At 43.6% G+C, this 20,099-nt stretch overlaps 1 protein-coding gene across 2 annotated transcripts in view; it reads right to left on the bottom strand.

Moving 5' to 3' along the window:
* Positions 1-20,099, bottom strand: part of CEPT1 (choline/ethanolamine phosphotransferase 1) — a 32,391-nt gene that overhangs the window by 11,474 nt on the left and 818 nt on the right. Inside the window, exons 2-5 of one of the 2 annotated variants that reach the window (XM_054290644.1) lie at positions 18,995-19,395; positions 15,584-15,731; positions 14,382-14,523; positions 6,748-6,832 (exon numbers count right to left, since the gene is read on the bottom strand). In XM_054290644.1, coding sequence (XP_054146619.1) covers positions 6,748-6,832; positions 14,382-14,523; positions 15,584-15,731; positions 18,995-19,333 — 714 coding nt within the window. In that variant the 5' untranslated portion in view covers positions 19,334-19,395. Of the gene's footprint in view, positions 1-6,747; positions 6,833-14,381; positions 14,524-15,583; positions 15,732-18,994; positions 19,396-20,099 lie in introns of those variants that run through there. The other variant, XM_054290643.1, reaches the window with a different exon arrangement.

Here is a 20,099-nt window from a genome sequence, read left to right as displayed (position 1 = left end):
CTGAGAAAGTTCACAGAAACAGTGACTAATAAGTCATGGAGGTAACTTACAGCTTTCCTGGGATAGGAAACCAGGTTTCTTTTGGCAGCAGAAATCTTATGCCCAATAAAGTCATGTATGGAAAACCAAGTTATTCTGCCAGACAAACCTCTGCACAAGACTGAGAGCCCAGCAGATACACGAGGAGCAGTGCCTGGATTGAGGTAGGGAAACAGTTTTATCTTTACACAGCCATGGCACAACCTTTACTCCCCTGCCCAGGGCTCTGCCCTTCCAACTCAAACAGAAACAGTATCAGGCAGCCAAGGATATTTGTTAAAAACTTGCCCCTGACTTACAGTAAGAATCTCCTACTGAAGAACAAATATGAGTTTTAACTTCAGTTCCACCTTAATATTCTGTATTTTTAATACCAAATACCTCCTTAAAACAGAAGACAAAAGCATTAAGACCTACTGAGGAGAAACTAAACACCAAACTATCACCTAAAGAAAGCATAAATTCTTAATCCCAAGGAGGAAAACGGCCTGGGAACATCCCATGCCCATTAAAACTACTGTTAGATGACTTAAAATGATATGCTTGATATCAGTAAAGCACATGCCTGATGTTGGAATTATTCAGTGAATCTTTTTTTTGCAGGATGTCAAGTGGCCTCTGGAAAGAAATCTAAGAATCCAGACATCCACAGGCAGCTCCTCAAAGCTGGATCACAGCTTGAGAGCACAAAGTGTGAAAAGGGGCACATTGTTCCTCTCTGGGTTCAACCTGAATTCAAGATAGCTGTGCAACCACAGCATGAACCAGATACATCCATGATGCTGCTACATGCAGTAGTCATCCCAAGGTCCTTAAAATCCAATCACTTTCTTCCCCCAAAAACACCTGCTCAGCCCCACCTTCTCTCCTGCCATCAGCAGGGTCAGGACATTGGCTTGGCTAAAACAGTCCAACCAAAAAAGAAGAAATTCCTGTCCCAATTGCCAGCCCATCAGCTTTCCTGGTGTTTTTTGTGACCTTGGGAATGCTGGGAGCCCTGAGGAGGCAGCAGGGAAGGTCTGCTCAGCCCCTGGATCCACACAACCCAGCACTGAGCCAGTGGGACTCGGCAGCTCCAGAGAGGGGAGGAATAAATGGAAATGGCAGACAAGTTGATTGCTACTTGCCTTCATAAAAGTCCTAAACAGCTCCCTAAAATGAAAAAGAAGTGAAAGAATGCCATTTTAAACCAAAGCAACAATGGTTTTGTCAAGACAGACGTGAGCAAAGCAATACCTACAGTGCCTGGAAAACATTAACACATCAGGTGATCCAGAGGACATTCTTACACCTAAATGATTAACTTCAATTTATGCATTGTATCCAGGTAAAATGAGCTAGCAATCAAAAAAATCCATAAATTGCCTAGGTCACCATAATGCTTTTAAACCCTGGTAGAGCTGGGAACTTACCCAAAAAATGGGAAGGCAAAAGCACGGCTGCAGGAAAGCACTTGCTCCACTTAGAGGGATATTGGAACCCAGGGCACAGGGAAAATTTCTCTGCCTGTCCTGAGATGTTCTGATCCTCAGGAAAACACTGCTTTTAACCTTTGTCCTTTTAGCTTTGGAGAAAGCTTCCAAGACTTTGGGATTAATTGGAACCTATGAGTGTGTAATAGTGTAAAACAGATAGCAGTAGAGTTTATCACAGGGTGAAAAACTTAAGAGTTTTAGGTTTTTAGTATGGAGGTGGATAGGATACAAGACAGAAGATTATGGGCATTGTCTGATCTCCTTCTTGCTCTTCATCTACTCCATTTTCTACAGTGTTGGGAGCACAGAGCAATTGGTCAAAAAAACCCCACAACACAGATGTTGTGTAGACAGAGAAATAATTAGTTATTGGTAGAAAGGTTGAAATAAAGTACATTCTAAGAGTTAATTGGACAAAATAGCTTTAAAAGTCCTTGAATCTGTGTGTCTTGTGCCTTTTGGTGCCTTCTCTTTGTATGCTAAGTCTGAGATGTAGACAGCATGCAGAACTTCTGATAAGACAAAAATAAACAACAACCTGAAGACCAAAAAGCCAAGTGTTCCATCTGTGTCTCATTCCTAGCACAGAACTTTTTAGGGGTCTCCCCATCAGGGGGCCCCACAAGGGAGGTTTCTACAGAGGGAGTTTGATCAATCCCTTTCTTTTTGAGGGAAAATACATCCAACTTGCTTTAGTGGATGGGGAATTTATTCACAAACTAGGGTGATAATGTTCCTGCTTAGATATGACATCATTAGTACTGTATTTTATTCTACATCAAGTTCCATTGCATATTCAAGTGACTCTCCCATGGTAAACATTAGACAAAACATAATTTTGGAGCAATGGATCATGTATCAAACCATAGTAAAAAAATAAGGGGAAAAAGGCAGAAAATTTAGAAAGGCCTTTGTTCTTCCAGACTGCCTCATTTAATTACTATAATCACATTTAATTACACAGAAGCAGGTACCACACACAGAGCTGTAAGAAAGCAAAACCATTTCAAAGCAAGAAGAAAATCAGCCAGTTCAAAGATTCTATTTTCAACTTGTGTTTGTATTTATTTACTCATTTAAATACTACAGTGGAAATCCTAAGAAAAAACAAATGGGAAGAGCAAGCAGCATGAATTCTGCAAGAGGTTCTTAAAGCCTCTGAACTGGGATATTTTTATTATGTGGGTTATCTTCAGGCACCACTGGAGCCACACTTCCCCCCAGCCTGACAGGTTTGCTGCCTGATGTTTCCTGACAACTGAGTCATGGCAGCACTGCCCTGACTCTGTGCACATTGTGTGGAAGATCATTAAGGCCATGAAATGAAGAAAATGAAACAAACCCTTTTCCCAAGACATTCCCACACGACAACAGATGGATGGAAAGTTATTGTACAAGTTCAGAGGACACAAAGAATCAAGTTCCAAAAATCTCTTCTTCAAATAAACCAGGGGCTTTTTCATCTTCTATAAAATAAACAGAAGACCCTGTATTGAGGTTTAAGATCAGCAGGAACATCCAGGCAAAGAAGAAGAACAAAGGGCTGATGCTGAAAACAGAGCAAAGAGCCCAGACTCAATATCTGACAAACTAAAATGCCCAGACAGAACATCCTGTGGCAAGGCTGGGGAGAACACTCACAATAATGCTCAGAAGTACTGATTCTGCAGCAAAGTGATGCTAGGGAAGAATAATAACCAGCAGCACTGTCGAAGGCAGGGACAGGGTCAGGCAATGTCAGCACTGCACTGGGGGTAACCACAGCCTAAAAACCAGAACACCCAAGGATTTAATTCAAATGAAGCCAGAGAAACATAGAAGTTTGAGTTTTTAAATGCACATTTCAACCCTCACTCCCTATCTGCCTAAATTCACAAGACAGGAAAATTCCTGCAGAGTTTCCAGGGGCAGCTGCAATTCCTGTGGTGACACTGCCATCCATGGATTCTCCTGCACACACTGCAGGGTTCTCCTCTATTGATCCTCCTTTCCCTGTTGTGACAAATTGAAATGCAGATTATTTGCCTGTCTTCAAAGCTGTACAGTCTTCCCAGATAAAGAGAAGATCCAGAGAACCCCCAGCATGGTTTGAGTTAGAAGGAACCTCAAAGCTCATCCCATTCTACCCCTGCCATGGGCAGGGACTCCTTCCACCATCCCAGGGGGCTCCAAGCCCTGTCTAGCCTGGCCTCAGACACTTCCAGGGATGAGGCAGCTGCAGCTTCTCTGGGTAACCTGGGCCAGGGCCTCCCCACCTCACAGGGAGGAATTCCTTCCCACTATCCCATCTATCCTTGCTCTCTGGCAGTTTGAAGCCATTCTGCCTTGTCCTGGCACTCCATCCCTTGTCCAAAGTCCCTTACCAGCTCTTCAGGCACAAGAAAAGGCTCAAAGGTCTCCCCGGATTCTTCCCTTTTACAGGTTGAACATCCCTAGCTCTCCCATCCTTTCCTCTTAGGAGATTTCCATCCCTCTAATCACTTCTGTGACCAAATATTGTTAGGAACAGTATTATTTTAACATTTTGTTTTCTATAAAATGATGAGCAGTCTCCAGATTGACTCATCCTCAAGACCTTTATTTGCAATTCCTCTATACTGTTGTGCTAAACTGTATTAAAACAGCCCAATTCTGGTCTTTGAAAAATCACCAAGGCAAAATATTCCAAACCAAAGTCACATTGCATCAGTACAAGAACTGCTGGGTGACACTGCAGAGCTGCAGGGAGAGGGAGGCAGGGCTGAAACTCTGGCACTTCAAGCATGAATGTGGGGAATAATGGACTAAACCTATTTTGATTCCCAAAATATTTTTATTTTCCAGCTTTTTAAGCCTTCAGGTTATTCTAATTAATTTCCCATTGGTTACAGGGATAAGTAAACTTCATTAATTTAAGATATTTTCCCCTCCTTGGTGAACATAAAACTTTCCTGTCCAGCCAAGTACAAGGTTTAGCTGTGCTGCAAGAATTTGAAGCTACTCACTTCATACTGTCCCAGTACCTGTATAATTTTCAAGACAAGTTTATATTCTTATTTTCTGAGTACAAATGTTTGTCACATGAAACAGCCAGAGTATGAATACACATTTTCTGTAGCTTACCCATCTGAGATGTGCAGTATTGACCTTAAAAATCTGTTCTGCCTCACATCTGAGTGTGTAAATAAGTCAGTGAAGCCTGGTGTGTCTGAGTAAACCACTTGGAAGCAGCAGCATCTTTAGTTATGAGTTAAGACTAAAACTAAAGATGCCAGAAGGCATCTGAAATTACTCATGAAAGAATTTAAATAGATTTAAAAGTCTATCCTGTAACTCAGTGCCTAAAACTGGGTTAAAATAAGTGTGTGAGGAGACCTGTCAAAGGCAACACCTGGGGTTCTGTCTCAGGAGCCAGTGACAGGAGCCTGAGGGACAGGAAAAGGGGGAAGTGCTTTCCCAGTTCCAGAGGGCAGGGACAGATGAGACATTGGGAAGAAGTTCCTCCTTGTGCAGGTGATGAGACTCTGGCCCAGGCTGCCCAGAGCAGCTGTGGCTGCCCCCATGCCTGGCAGTGCCCAAGGCCAGGTTGGACAGGGCTTGGAGCAGCCTGGGATGGTGGAAGGCGCCCCTGCCCATGGCAGGGGTGGGATGGGATGAGCTTTAAGGACCCTCTAAACCAAACCAGTCTGGGATTCTGTGAAAATGCCCTGCCTGGCCCATCCCCTCAGAGCCTACTCCCCAGCTGGCTGTAAACCAGTATCACCAGCATCTCCTGGAATGGCAAAGGCCTCCTTTGCAGGGGGGGTACAGATGGACATCCTCAGCAGCTCCAGGTCCTCTGCACCTGCCCTTCCTCTCTCTTCCACCCCATGGTAATTTGTCCTACTCTAGTTCAAAGAATTTCCTTTCATCACCCAATCTGAGTTATTTCCACACTACAATCATCACACCAGGGAATAATTTCAGACACTCAGATTCTCTGAGTGTTTCAGAACTATGTGATTTTATAATTTTTTCCGCCCTAAGTGACTCCTTGGTCAGTTGATATTACAGGCTAAAATCTTGATTTAACCTCTCCCTTCCTTTGCATTACTGTTTGCTAAATTACCACTTCCTGACACTATTTCCAGCCTTTCATAGACTATGAACAAAGTATTTTAAAAATTAAGTTACTGCTGTTACCTGACTCCCTTTAGAGCCACCCAGCTCTCAAGGTCAGCTGGAGACACATCAGGATTTACCAGATTGCTGATGGTGCTGCACCTAAAGCAGAGCCAGTAATTCATCTTCCTAAATAACCTCCTGGAAGCAGAGATTTTGCTGAGCTATTACATGAAAAAAAACAAAAGAACTATTAGAAAATAATTAGCATCCACACAGGTTTAACAAAGGCTGTGCAAACCAACCATCAAGAAATAACCTCACTTTTGTTTAACATCTGATGCAGTTCTAAGAAAGAGATCAAAAACCTATTATTATATCCTCAAATATTTCAAGGAAAAGTCCAGACTAAAAATGCATCAACAGTAATCATAATCTATTATATATTTCAAGGAATCCACTTTTAATGATAACATTTTATTGGGTGGGGACCTCATCCACATGCAATGTATTAGCAAAAAAAGAAAAAAAAAAAAAGGAGAAAAAGAGGTGAAATAAGGAAGAGAAAGTCTTTAAGGCTAGCAAACTAGAGGGGAAAAGGACTTATTTAGCACAGACATAAGGAAAAGCATTTTAAAAATAAAGACAAGCTGGAAAGGAAGTTACTTCTTCATGAAGCTACAAGCACAGGGATCAAGCTGCACAGCTTAAACCAGACATTTTTAACCAGACTTTTTAGAGTTATTACACAAGACACAGTTCCCTGAAAGAGCCAAGAAATTCTTCTTTTTTTGGTGGAAAGGTATTGAAATGGCAGCAACAAAATAATTTTTAAAAAGTAGTTCCAACAACATTCTACACCCACACTTAGAGCTGCTTCCACAGCCCTGCTTGGCTTTTAGGTGAAGCCAAAACCATGATAAAAAGTTTAAATCAAACTTCTGTTGAACAGGCAGGTTTTGCTTTGGTTTTAAACAAAATGAGACGCTTTCAAAAAATTTGTTTCCAGTGAAATCAAATTTTTCCCACTCATTGAAATCTTTTTCCTCCTTGTGTGAAGCACGAAGACATTGTAGAGGCTGCTTTGCCCAGAGCAGTGCATGACAGAGGTGCTGTCCTGGCCCGTGCAGGCGCTGCCCAGCGAGGGCTTTACCGTGAAATTCCAGAACGAGGGCCCCAGCACGCCTGTGAGGAGCTGGATGGCCACAGTGCAGAGCATGGACTCTGTCACATCAAATCTACATGTGAGGGAGAGAAACAGTTCAGAGCTCTGTCCTGAGCACTCCTCTGAAGGGGAAGGAACCATTAAACAACTTCAGTCAGGATAAAGGACAAAATCCAGGATGGGGATGACTCAAAGGGCAATTCAGGGGTGGGATTAACAATCACAAAACCCAGGGGTATTAATGAATTAACAAAACCATTCTAACCCATATAGTATTTTACACATTTAAATCTTCATTCAGAACTTCTGCAGTTTACAGTTTTACCGTATCACTCCAACACATGAGAAAAAACAATCATTCTGTGTGTGCATGAGGGAATAAATGAAATTCCTTGCTCTGAGTCATGGTGAATAAAACCCATAACCAAGCACAATCCACAACTCTCATCTCCTGACCTCATGCTCGTGTCTGCAAACAACACTGAATATATGAATTCTTTAGCTGAAGATGCTCCTGCATGTTTCAGTGGAGCAGAAATGCAGATTGTATTTCAGTTTGACACCTCTGAGGAAAAGGAAGAAGTTTCGCCTCCCTCCTCATGCAGCTTCTTGTCAAATAATGCTCCAAGAAGTGAGCTCTGGACCCCTGCTCAGGGGTAATCACACTCCATTCTGTATCTATTTATTTCTCACCCCTGACAGAAAGGGATAAAATTATGCTGGAGCCAACAGAGCCACGGAAACCACCCTTTCTCCTAATACAGTGCCATAAATCTGCATTTTATCATAACAAAAAGATTTTTAAATGGGTTCAAATTTAAAATTCAAACCATCTAGTTTAAAAAGAAAATAACTCAGCAGCAACAGCAGGGTCAGCCAGAACACAGCTCCTGTTTATGGCTGTGCTTATCAGAGTGTGCTGGAACAGACACCCACCATGCCAAGGGATTTCAAATGGGCAGCACAGAAAGGTCATTGCGGCCCCATTGCAGGGCTCAGGTGCAGTGATGATATGCAGACACCAGGCCTGAGGAGAGGGGCCACTGAAGTTCAGCCTGATAAGCATTTTCAGTGTAATTATCACAGTACATAACACAGTAAATAGCTAGGAGAGGTAATAGTTGGTATTTTAGGGAATACAGGAAGAGAAAGCCCCATGCCCAAACCCCACAGCTAATTTGGTGCTTCACAACAGCTGCAGTTTCTATTCCTTTTTTCCTATGTTATTTTAGGTGATATTTGTAATTCAGACATGGATCCATCTTTTAAACATCATCTGGCAAGTTCAAGAAGGGGCATTGACCTTGGCATGTGCTTCACCCCACAGAGATACTGGCACTGACAATCCCTGGGCCTGCTCTGCTGGGAACCCTGTCAGGCTCCTGAGTCTGGAGCCAATTAACACACAGGGGATTAGTGCTGCATCCAGAATATTCCCTTGTCAGTGCTAATTTATTGAGTGTATTCCATGGGCAATTCTTAAAATGCTCTGTTTGACTAAACAAATCATTAGGCAATTCAAGAGCCACCACTGGCTCAGGGCTCAGAGACAGCTGCAGTCAGTCCCCTCCTTGTGCTAACAGGGAACCCAAACTGAATTCAAATGGAGAAATGCCCTGAGAAAATGAGCCAATGACAACAGGAAACAGACACTTACACTGAGGACAGCCCTGAAATCAAGTCAATCTCCAGACACACGGCTGATCTGATACAGCTTTTTAAGGCTGTGTAAAACTACGGTGGAGGTTTATGCATCATCCTCCTCCTCTTCTCCCAACACACAAAACCCCATGAAAAAGTCCCAAATCACAGCAGACAAGAAAAACACTCCTGCCTCAACAGAAAACAGAAGTTAATAGGACTGGAAAACTTACAGGGATCCATCTACCAGTTAATTCTCTGGTCTGGAAAATGATGATTCTTCCATCTGTCTTGTCCATATCTACTGAGCGTGCAAGTGGGATTACTAAGGCTGAGCAATGAACTGGGAATCTGAGCAGGAGACAAAGGACTGTTTTCTTAGGGGAACTACAGCAGCAAGAAAAGAATGTTCAATATCAGAACACAAGAGAAAGAAAGGCTGAGAGTCACATGCCAGAAGTGCAAACACTTCGTTATAAAGTTATTAGAGTTTTATCCTAACTCATTCCAACCCCGCAGTTTCACTTGGATGCCATGAAATACAACAGTGTGAATAAAGCAAACTGTATAGAAAAAATGAGAACATGAATTAGAATTAATTCCAGCACCAGGAAATTCATGTTAAGGAAAAAATAATACTAAAAATTAAGGGAAAAATAATTTAAAATAAGCCACCTTCCTTGTTATTATACACATCACTATGTAAATTTTTCCTTCTGTTGCTCCCAGAGGCACACAGAAGTTGCATGGGTAGGCAATAGCCACATGCTTGTTATGCTGCAGTTCATTATTTCACAGGAAAGTGAGAACTCCAACGATTTATCAGAACAATCAGGAGCAGCATCTCCACACATGACCAATGGGATTGTGGCTGAAAATGCTGTTGAAGGACTTGTGGGAGGAAGAGGAGGAGGATGTGGAAACCACCCCCCACCTTTTCTGTGAGCCCTCACCAGCTGCAGTTTCTGTGATGCTGCCAGTGCGACTGAGGGAGCAGGAGGTGCAGGTTACCAACACCAAACTTCACACCCACCACAAAGACACTTCAACACATCCTGCTTGCAAGTACAGAGAACCCAACATCCCCTGACATCAACAGAGGCTCTACTTAGCCTCAGACTCTCCTCTGTAAACAACCTGGGTGTAAAAGGTCTCCGAGAAGCGTTGGAAAGTTTTAAGCTCTACAATCATGGGAATGATTGCCTTATCTCAGAGTGGAGATGCTGAGGCTGTTCCCAGGAGCAAGAACTCAACATGCTAAAGTCTGACTTGGAAGGCTTCCATCCCTGTATGTCAGTATTTGGTGTGTGTTGTCTATGCAAGATAGAACAGCAACTCCTCCTCTGCTGAGGCTGAAGAGGAAGGTTTAGTTTTCTGAAATGCCCCATTTCCTCACCTCTCCTTCAGACTTTAGTGGCAGCAGTGGTGATAGGACTCAAGTGAACCAACCCATTATCCCACAGGACGGCTGCTCCAGAGTCACTGAACAGGAGTGTTTCCCCAAATTCTCCAACTCTCATCAAGAAAGGTTGTTTCATTCAGCAGCCTGAATAATTTTGCTTTCTCTGGGGATTATTATTCAAACAGCAGTGTAACCATGTTTGACTTTTCAGTTATATGAAAGGTGGTAAAAACTGATTCTTCATCTCATATTTATGATATTCCTTTGTGAAACCTCCTTGGAAACTAATTTCCATCTCATTGTGTCTACATTTACCCACATATATACACAGTTATAATTCCTACCATCACAACTTTTGGTATTTTCATTAAAAAAGGTTGTAATAAACCAGAACATGCAGTAACTTGTAGGAGAAATGCTGGAGCCCATGGTACAGCCCTCATGTCTCTGGATGAACCCTTGAGTGTTCAGTGCCCACTGGGTTATTTCAATATTATTCAGCACCTCCAGCACTTCCATCATGAACAAATGCACCAGGACTTCACCTGAGCAGTTTGTGTCTCATGTCTCTCAAGAGTACATCCAGGTTGGGCAAGGGGGAATGGCTTCCCACTGCCAAAGGGCAGGGTTAGATAGGATATTAAGAAATTCTTCCCTGTGAGGGTGGTGAGGCCCTGGCACAGAATGCCCAGAGAAGCTGCAGCTGCCCCATGCCTGGAAGTGTCCCAGGCCAGGTTGGACAGGGCTTGGAGCAGCCTGGGATAGTGGAAGGTGTCCCTGCCCATGGCAGGGGGCAGAATTGGATGAGTTTAATGTCCCTTCCCATTCAAACCAATTCCATGGTTCTGTGATTCTGAGCTGTGCTGCAGAATCCAGCTCTGACAGGGATAGACAGCCCCTGCATGTGGGACAGCCCCTGCAGTCAGGCTGTGCTCTGACCTTGAGCAGCTGGAACATCCTGAGCCTGCACACACTTGCTTCTCCTCCTGCACTTCCTGCAGGGACCAGGACCACTACTGAATCCAAATGAGGTAACCCTGGTTTGGGGAAGAACCAGGTGATCACACCTGGGCTCCAGATAACATCAGAAAAATCCTTTCAGGATTTGTACTCCCTAATGATCTGTTTTCTGCAGCATGTTCCTGAAGCACCTCTCATCTGCTTCCACAAGGACACACGGAAGTCCACTGCAGCTTGGCAGTTTGATTTTTGGGATATGCAGGAAAAAATTCTCTGTTTCCAAAGCAGAGGGGCCCCTGTGATGGCACAGCTGCCCCAATACATGACTCAGCTCATCCTCTGCTGCAGCACAGCAAATCCACAACCCAGACAAACCAGTTCCTGGGCTGGAAACCAGGTCAGGAGAACAAAGTCATTATTTGGGCTGCTTCAATTCTAAGTCTCTCTGCCATTCAAAATCACCTTTCTCTTTTTCAAATGTGCTAAGTACTCCTGGTTTTCCCTAAGATCATTCCCAGATCAGGTGTTTTAAGTAAAACTTCTGCATTTAACTCTATCCCTGCTGTTCCCTGCTGCCTTTGCACTGCTGATATTGTTACAGTGACTTTCCTGGAGCCTGCCCTACTTGCCTTGAGACACTTCCTGCTTCCTGCTGGGGAATGTTTAAGCAATACTGACCTCTAGCTATTTGAGCTGTTCAATCAACACCAATTGCTTTTTGAAGAGTGGTGGTTGCCAGGATCATAATTAATGGAATTATGTGATCAATTGAAGATGGAGACAGATCATAGAACTTTATTGACTCAACTGATTATTCTAAATCCTGGAGTAGCACAGGGACATCCCCTGTCCCTGTGCTGTCAGGCAGAAGATGAAGAACCCACACAGCTGATGGATTCATTAATTGGGCCCAACTGAACAAAGTTTTCCTCCTCCACCTGCAGAATGTGTAGGAACCTCACAGAATGGATCCCATTTCCTCCTCCCTCGGGGGAACTGATCCTGCCCTGCAATCTGACAGGCTCTGCTCAGCTTCAGGGACTTGCCAAGGTTGGCGCAGTGATACCAAAGAGAATAATGGAATTGTTAAGGTTGGAAAAGCCCTCCAGGATCAACGAGCCCAGCCTGATGGATCCCCACCTTGTCACCAGCCCTCAGCACCACATCCAGCTGTTCCTTGGGCAGGGATGGGGACTCCAGACCTCCCTGGGCAGCCCCCTCCAATGCCTGACCACCCCTCCCTAGGAAGAAATTCCTCCTGATGTCCAACCTGGCCCTTCCCTGGTGCAGCTTGAGGCCGTTTCCTCTCCTCCTGTACTTTGTTCCCTGGGAACAGAGCCTGACCCTGTCCAAGCTGCCCCCTCCTGTCAGGAGTTGTGCAGAGCCACAAGGTCCCCCCTGAGCCTCTTTTTCTCCAGGCTGAGCCCCTTTCCCAGCTCCCTCAGCTGCTCCTGGAGCTGCAATCCCTTCCCCATACACAAACCACACACTGTTCCACGAGCACACGCCTTGTTTGACACACTAATTTCCCTGGGTTTTTTTAAGATAGATTTTTTCAGCAAGACAGGCTGATTCTATAACTCAACAGTTTAGGCCTGTGTGGAAGGAGGGAAATACAATCTCTCCCTTTAGCACTCTCTGCTCTTCTCCAAGCCATTTCATTACCAAGCTCTCTCTGCACTGAAATACAATTTCTTGGACATAACACAAATAGAGTAAGTGATAACCAGCTGTCTACTCTTTCCTGCTGCTTCAGAACTCAGGCAAGTCAAAACCACTGTCACATTCCCTAAAACAGCACTACCACACCCTCTCTCTGAGGATCACAACAGGGGATACAGACAGGAAAAAGCTCCTGTGCACAAGGATTTTTTGGCTCCTTTCAACAGCTGTCTCTGAGCCCACTTATTCAGGATTAAGGATACCTAAGTGTGTGCACTGCAGTGAATCTGAAAGAGTTGATAAAATACTGTTTTTTCAGTTTTAGATTAGTGAAATGAAAGCTTCATAAAAAAGGTGTCAAACAGTGAGAATCTGTTAACTGGATAAATAGTCTCATGGTTTAGCCATTAAAATGAACATCAGCTTATGACAGTCTATTAACCTTGTGACAGAGGGCAAAAGAAGGAACAAATATGTTTACTACACAGCGCTGTGTTATCTAAATTAATGTTACACACATTTAGGTGCTTATTGCCTTATATGAATTAGCTACATATTAAAGGTCACCACATTCTTATATTATTATAAGGCCAGGCAGAAAAATCAAATCTGCTGAAAAATGCCTCCAAAATACAGACTCCTCACAAAGGAATGTCCCAGTCAACACCAGCACTGACCCAAACACTTCTCTGCAGCACAGCAGCAGTTTGGGGGGGGCTGATACTTCTATCTGTAAAGTCAAGCAGATGCCAAGGTCAGGCTTTTATGTTCTTTGATCAATATCCAGAAATCTTTGATTATCAGGGCCCTGTAAAGTCTGAAGGGAGCTAAAAGCATTCAGACTTCTGGTACAGCATGAAAGTGAGACTCCTAAAACAGGAAAGTATTTGAGCCACATGTCTTAAAGATTTAAGTACCAGAAGGGGATAGTTTCAGTCAATATGCTTTAGCGTAGCCAGAGTTGGAACAGAAGCCTAGATATTCTTATTTTCTTCCTCTAATAGACATTTAAAACTGATCCAACATCTTAAATTTTTGAGCAGAAACACATAAGTTTCTCAAGAACATCTGCATTATTGAAACAGTATCCTGCCAATAAAAGCTGTCATATACAGGAGACTCACATTTATACTGTTTCAGCCTATAGACTAGCAATTATAGACCATAAATAGCAGTCTAGTAGACATCTGTATGTAGTTGTTCTAGAATTGTTTCAAAATCCCACAAACTAAGGGCAAACTTCAGTTTCCAGATGAAAAAAAAAAATCTCCAGTACATTTATTTGAAATATGTTTGTTTACTCTGCAAACACAGAATAAAAGAATAAATTCTCACCATAGAATACATTTATTTCCTTATTAAGGTTAGAGAATCCCACAGCTCACCAAGCCCTTGTGTTGCACCTCCCACCCAGCCTCATCCAGCAGGAAACAGGATTTCTGCTCCTGACCTTCTTGGCATTGCAATTTTGGTTCCATTTATTGACAGAACCATGATCTGCACTAACCAAAAGGGATTCTGAACTCTAAATTGGAGGCACAAGGGTAATTAATACAGTATATTTTAAGGGCTATGGTTAATATTAACGAATAACTGCACATTACAATCAAGCAGTATCAAGACAGAGTTTAATGAATGCTAAAGCCAGACTGCCACCATCTGACCAAAGCATTCCAGTCTTAGGATAAAACAGCAGGTACTTTCCATTACTTATTTAGCTTTACATCACAACAAAAGCTCTAATTAACTAACAGGCCAAAATTATATTTCTACCACTCCTAACACAAGCTAAGGGACGTTCACTATTAATTACAGATCCAACACCTGCCAAAAGCTCTAAGGGTGTCACTATGGATAAAAACAATTTGCTACTGCTCTGAGAAGATGCACTATGGGCACACAAGGTGCAATTCAGGAGAACAGGGTGCCTTTCCCTTTCTCTCAGCCAGGTACTTACATGCCAAAGCGCAGCGTCCCCGAGACGTACGTCTGCCAGTGCGCGCAGTAAAACATGAACGTCCCAGCAAAACAACAAAAGAACATCCAGTCAGGGTTGGTGCCCAGCTGCACAGCAATACAAGTTCCCAAAACCACAAAGACTGCAGGAGAAAATCAGTCAGAGTGAAAAGGGTGGATGTGTGTAAGCATCCTCACCAGAAGCAAAGCTAACAACAGGGCCCACAGGAGGGACAGTGGGAAGGTTTATCCTGGCACGGTTATTTCATAGGAATAAGAGATTAATGCTTCCACTTACAAATACACAGGCTGCACAACACAGATTTCAATCCATATCAGTTATTGGAAGTCATCAATATTAAGGGTTTCTAAGTCTCCTACATTTTTATTCCTTATGATGCCTAATGTCATTAATAAACTTGAGTAATTCCTGCAGCTGCAGCCTGCAACACGTTTTGGGGTTTCCTCCTGCGTTTGTCAGATATTTTTCCCTGTCTTCTGAATTTCTCTGATGGCATTAAGAAAATCAATGGTCTGGATACATTCAGGATGAGTAACATATCTAAGCTTTCCCCTCCACCCTTTCCATATACAACTCTGATAAAGAATTCATAAAATTTAAAGCCTAAGACCTTTAGAGCTTAAGGAACCCAAACATCCAATCAGGAGTTGGACTCAATCTTGTGGGACCCTTCCAACTCAAGATATTCTATGATTTTACAATTTTTTTGCAATGGGTTAAACTTCAGACTGGTTCAACAAACTCCACCTACCCAGGAAATTACCTACATGATTAAAATCCTAAACTCTGACTTGTAGAGTCCCACTGCTTAGGCTTAGACCTGCCTTGGTATCACTCTGTATCGAGTCAATATGAAATAATATAGCAGAGTATTATGACGATTTCTTACAGAAAATACTTTAGAACCAAGACTCTGCTAAAGCATCATATAGAAGTGCTGGCTCAGGTTGAATTAGTTACATGCTTAGTTTTGTTTTCAATGTAATACAAGAGAAGACATTCAGATGATCCAGAGCACTGTTCTATGGAAAGAAAGGTGACTTTCTTGGTTGAAATTGATACATTCAACACTATCAGTTGTCCTTTCTTCAGTAAAGAAGCTTTTTTTATTGTATTGCAGATTTGATCCCTGAAACAGAGCAATTTAATCCTCCTACTTCAATTAAAAATGACAACAATACCTGTGGACAATGAATCACAGCCATGATCAAAAAGCTCTCCTAACGGAGTGCTGCTGTTTGTCCTTCTTGCTTGTTTTCCATCTATAGCATCCAGGGACTGGTAGATGAAAAGGCCACAAGCACAAGCAATGTATGCCCAGGGAGGTGCCTAAGAGAGAAAGGCAATCACATTAAGGTTTAAAATAGATAAAATTCTCTTTAAGAAAGAGAAAACCTGCAGCTGTCCCACAGCCTGACAAAACAGTTTTCCCTTTGCACATACATCCTCCTCACCCAGGGACCTTTCAGCATCTGGTCCTTGCAAGGACAGACAGAATGGTTGCTACATGTGGAATGTAAATAAACCAGTGACAGATTAATAGCTACAGTCCCTGTTCTGAAGTAGGAAGTTGCACTGTACAGCTGGAAAAATTGTAATACTACATTTGCAAAGCAGTGCATAACAAAGTTACATTAAATATATGCAAGTTGTCACTGTGATTTCAGAAACTTGGGAACTTTTAGCCCCCAACTTTGTCACAAACACTTCAACAGTGTCCATTTTCACCAGTCCACCACCATTTGAGAGCTGTGTCACTACCAGTGCCCAGACTTTGAGTCCAAGAGCATTTCTGGAGCTCTGCAGCACAGCCCCTCCACCACCAAGTGTCCCCTCCAGTACGAGGCACCAGCAGCTTTGCCAAATCTACATTGAGAATCTTTAATGGTCACATCCATGAGAATTATTTCTGCTCAGACGAAAACACAAACAATGCCAAAGCCCTGCTGGAGCAAAGATTACAATCCAGGCTTTTTTATGCTTTCTGAAGCATAAACCATTAAGAACACAAAAGCCAGGGAGGTGCCATTACTCCATCTGCATTTACACATCCATAAATCAGATATTATTGGCTATTTTGCAATCTTCACATTTGACACACTTTACAGAAGTGAGCATTTACAAGCACCTTTATTTTACAGACCACACCAAGAAAAACCAAATACAGCTTAATCTCAAAAAGCCCTGAAGTCCAGCTGGTTTTGGCCAACACAACCATGACTAATTTGTAGCACATCAATTTCAATGCATTTCCTTCTACAATTTGCATTGCTCCTGCCATTTACCGAAACAGTTCGTTCTGCCCCAAAAGCTGCTGCTGTGATGTGCTTTCAGTACTGTCTGTACAAACAGCACAAGGTGAGAAAGGGGAAATGTGTCACCCAAGAGCAGAGCACCACATTTAGCCAAGGTTCTGATGCCACACAACTCCCTCTCATTTTTATCCCTCTACGTATAGATTTTATCTGCCACGTTTAAGTTAAATGGCATCACCCTGAAGGTTTCTCTATAAACTTAAAAATCAATCTGCTGGCTCTCCTTTCTTAAAAGCTCCTTTCATGAGCAGTGTAGGTGTTTCCACTTAGACCTATTTATATCCAAGTAAGATTTCACAGCTCTCTCCTTATCCAGATTATTTTTCCTTTTTTTTTTTTTTTTGAACTCAGGTACCATTCCATCAGTCAGCACTTTTCCAGCTGGGTCCTCCCAGCTAAGCAGGAAGTATTTGCATCTCCTTTACTCTCTGGTTGCATGAGGCCCTGAGTGACAGCCAACTGCCCTGGCTGCACCTTTCAGCAACAGGAAGGGAGGAGTCACCCTTGAAAAAAAAGCAGAACTAAGGCTCAGCTACAAGGAGGAGAAAATCTACATCAGAAATCAGTAGTGGTTTGGGGGGAGGAGGAGAAATTCTGCTCCTGGAGTTTCAGAGCCCCATTTTCTTCCCCACACAGCTCCTTGACACTTAAAAAGCACCTCCCTGGTCATGCTGTGCCATGTGGCAAATCTGATCAGGCCAAAGCTGCCTCAGCACTAAGTTATTTTTCAGTTCAAGTGAGGAAAAAAAAAATCTCATTCACCTCACACAAAGTACTTCTCAAATTGTTAAACACCAAACAGTGCTTTCATACAGCAGCCTTCAGCTAACACTGAATTTCTGATGCTCTGAGTGCACTCCCTGGGCACTTCAGAAGTTTAGTTATCAACCAAGATACAACTCTTCTCCAAATTCTAAATTCTGCTCTGGTTTAGTGACTCAAACCACCTCTGGGGTCCTGAGAGCTGAAGTCTCTTTCAGACCAGATTTCAGAGTCTGAGCCCCCACATAACCCTGCTCAGAAGTAAACACAAGTTAAACCAACACACACCACAATGCCCCAGCCTGGAAAAGGAGGGGGCTGCTCCAAGTATTCCCTGCTCAAACTGAATAGTCACTGTTTATTTTACACCCGCCAAATTCCACAGATTATTGTGAAACAATCTATTTCAACAGATTTCTAGGAGAGGCAAACATCCCTTTCCCATGTCATACGTGGAGCAGGGATGCAGTGCTGACTGTGCCAACCTACGTGAGATTATGGAGACTGGTGGGGAACAAACTGTGCCCTGCTGGATTCCCAACCTCAGCTGGGAGACTTGGTTAGGAAGGAGTTCAGGTGTTTTAAAAGCTGGAACTCTTGAGACATTCCCAGCCATGTGGTATGTAACACATTTCTATACCAAATAACTCCCTTTCTCAGTGCACACACAAAAAAGCAGCTTTTAAGATTCAACACTCAAGTGAAAACTCTTCCAGTGCACAAAAATGATTCTTCAAGTGCCTTATGAGGTAAGTGGTGCTAGTGGGAAGTTGAAATGCCTCAAAAAGACTTTTGTATCCCTGAAATCAGGTTAAAACAGTTTTGCTCAGAGCAACTGGGGAGTTTTAGAGCATTCAGAACAAAGAATAAAACCACTGACTTTTATGCGGCCTTCTCACAGCACAGCCACAGCTCAGGAACACAACTCCACCATGCTGTGCCAAAGTCCTGACTGAGCTGCCAGGACACCTGTGGGGCCCAGGAAGGTGTCCCTGTAGCTCACTAAGCTGGGTTTGGTCACACCAGCTTTGATATCTTAAGTGGCACCACTCTAGAGCTCAGTGCCTTGGCTCTGGTGCAGCCTCAGCATGTCCAACCCACCCAGCTCGTGTGGCAACTCTGATCCCTGAGCTGAGGGGGAGTTGCCCTGCTCTGGTCACAGAAAGTAAACAGGTGCCAACTCCTCCTGCCATGCAGGCCAGGCAGCTGCAGAGCCACTGCTCCAACTCCTGGCAGGGCTGAGCTTTGTGCAGCAGGTCCCTCATGGCTGCTTCGGTGTCAGATCCTGCTCCATATTGGTGTGCTGGCCCCAGGAACTGCTGGCTCACTCCAGCATCCACACATGCTCTCTCTGCATGCCAGCATCACAGAGAGGCACAAACATTTACAGAGAACAGGTTACAAAGCCGAGGACTGTGGGCTGAACAGCAAGAACCAGCTCTCCCCAAAGCCACAACCCATCCAAAATCAGTGACAGCAACCAAAACAAAAGAGTGCCAGGAGTCCACAACTCACCTGCTCTGTAGCTGTCGGGCAGTAACATACTAATAGCAGAGTTGTAAATATATTTATTAACAGTCCGATGATGGTGATCAGGTTGGGGGCAATCCAGGCTGGAACTCTTCCCACTAACCATTCCCAGTAGCCCTGCATGAGGGGCTCAAGCAGGGAGCGTCCGGCACTCTGGTACTTGTGCTCCTCTAACCGTTTGAGCTGGTGCTTGGACAGGGGCGGCGTGGGCAGCTGCACCAGCTTGCTGAGCACGCAGGCAGCGCTGGGGCCGTGGCCGCAGCCCGCGGGGCCCTCCAGGTGCGACTCCCCGCATCGCCTCTTGAGGCTCCGGTGCCCACTCATGGGTTGGGTGGCCGAGGAATTGTCTTGGGCAGGCAGCAGCTGGGCTGGAGAACCATAAGATCCTGCAACACAGAGGAGCAAGACACGCCTGAGCACACAAATGAGATTTTAGGACATCAAAAGTTCCCGGTTGCTGCCCTAAAGAGCATTTCAATTGCCACCAGCAAAGCAAGATGATTTCATAGGACTACTCCTTTGAAAGAGAAAGTTATTTGGAGAATTGCTGACAGAATGACAAGAAATAAATGCTGCAAATGCAGCAGTAAAACCCTGCAGCCACCAGCTGAAATTTCCAACCCCAGCAGTGAGTTGTGTTACAGACCCCTCACACCTCTCCCAGGAGAGCAGGTGACACCATTCAGCTTCTCAACTGAGAGCACCAAAAACTGCACTAAGACTGAAAAGTCTTAAATTGGTTTGGAGCAGCTTTGTCTTTCGCAGTGATGCTGGACAACCACTTAAAAACAGTTATGTACATTTTTTTCAGATTTCTGTTCCTTATTTCAGTTTTGCTATAGCTTTTTTCTTCTCTAAATTTAATCTAGCTCATTGTCTGTTCAACTTTCAAGAGATACAAGAAAACATGCAGGAGCTGGAGAGCTTTTGTTGGCCAGAGACAGCATGAAGCAGCTGTGAAAAGAAAATACAGGGTCAGGAGCAACTTTTTCAGCACAAACAAGAACCCTCACAATGTTCCATCTCCCTTGAAAGGAGATGACCAGGGACATGTAACTCTCCACAAGAAGCAGAGAAGCAGCACAGAAAG

This window comes from Melozone crissalis, unplaced genomic scaffold (genome assembly GCF_028551555.1).
Source record: "Melozone crissalis strain CALT ecotype California unplaced genomic scaffold, PUWL_Pcris_2 ptg000086l_1, whole genome shotgun sequence".
Taxonomy (NCBI): domain Eukaryota; kingdom Metazoa; phylum Chordata; class Aves; order Passeriformes; family Passerellidae; genus Melozone; species Melozone crissalis.
This window is presented reverse-complemented; position numbering and strand designations above follow the sequence as displayed.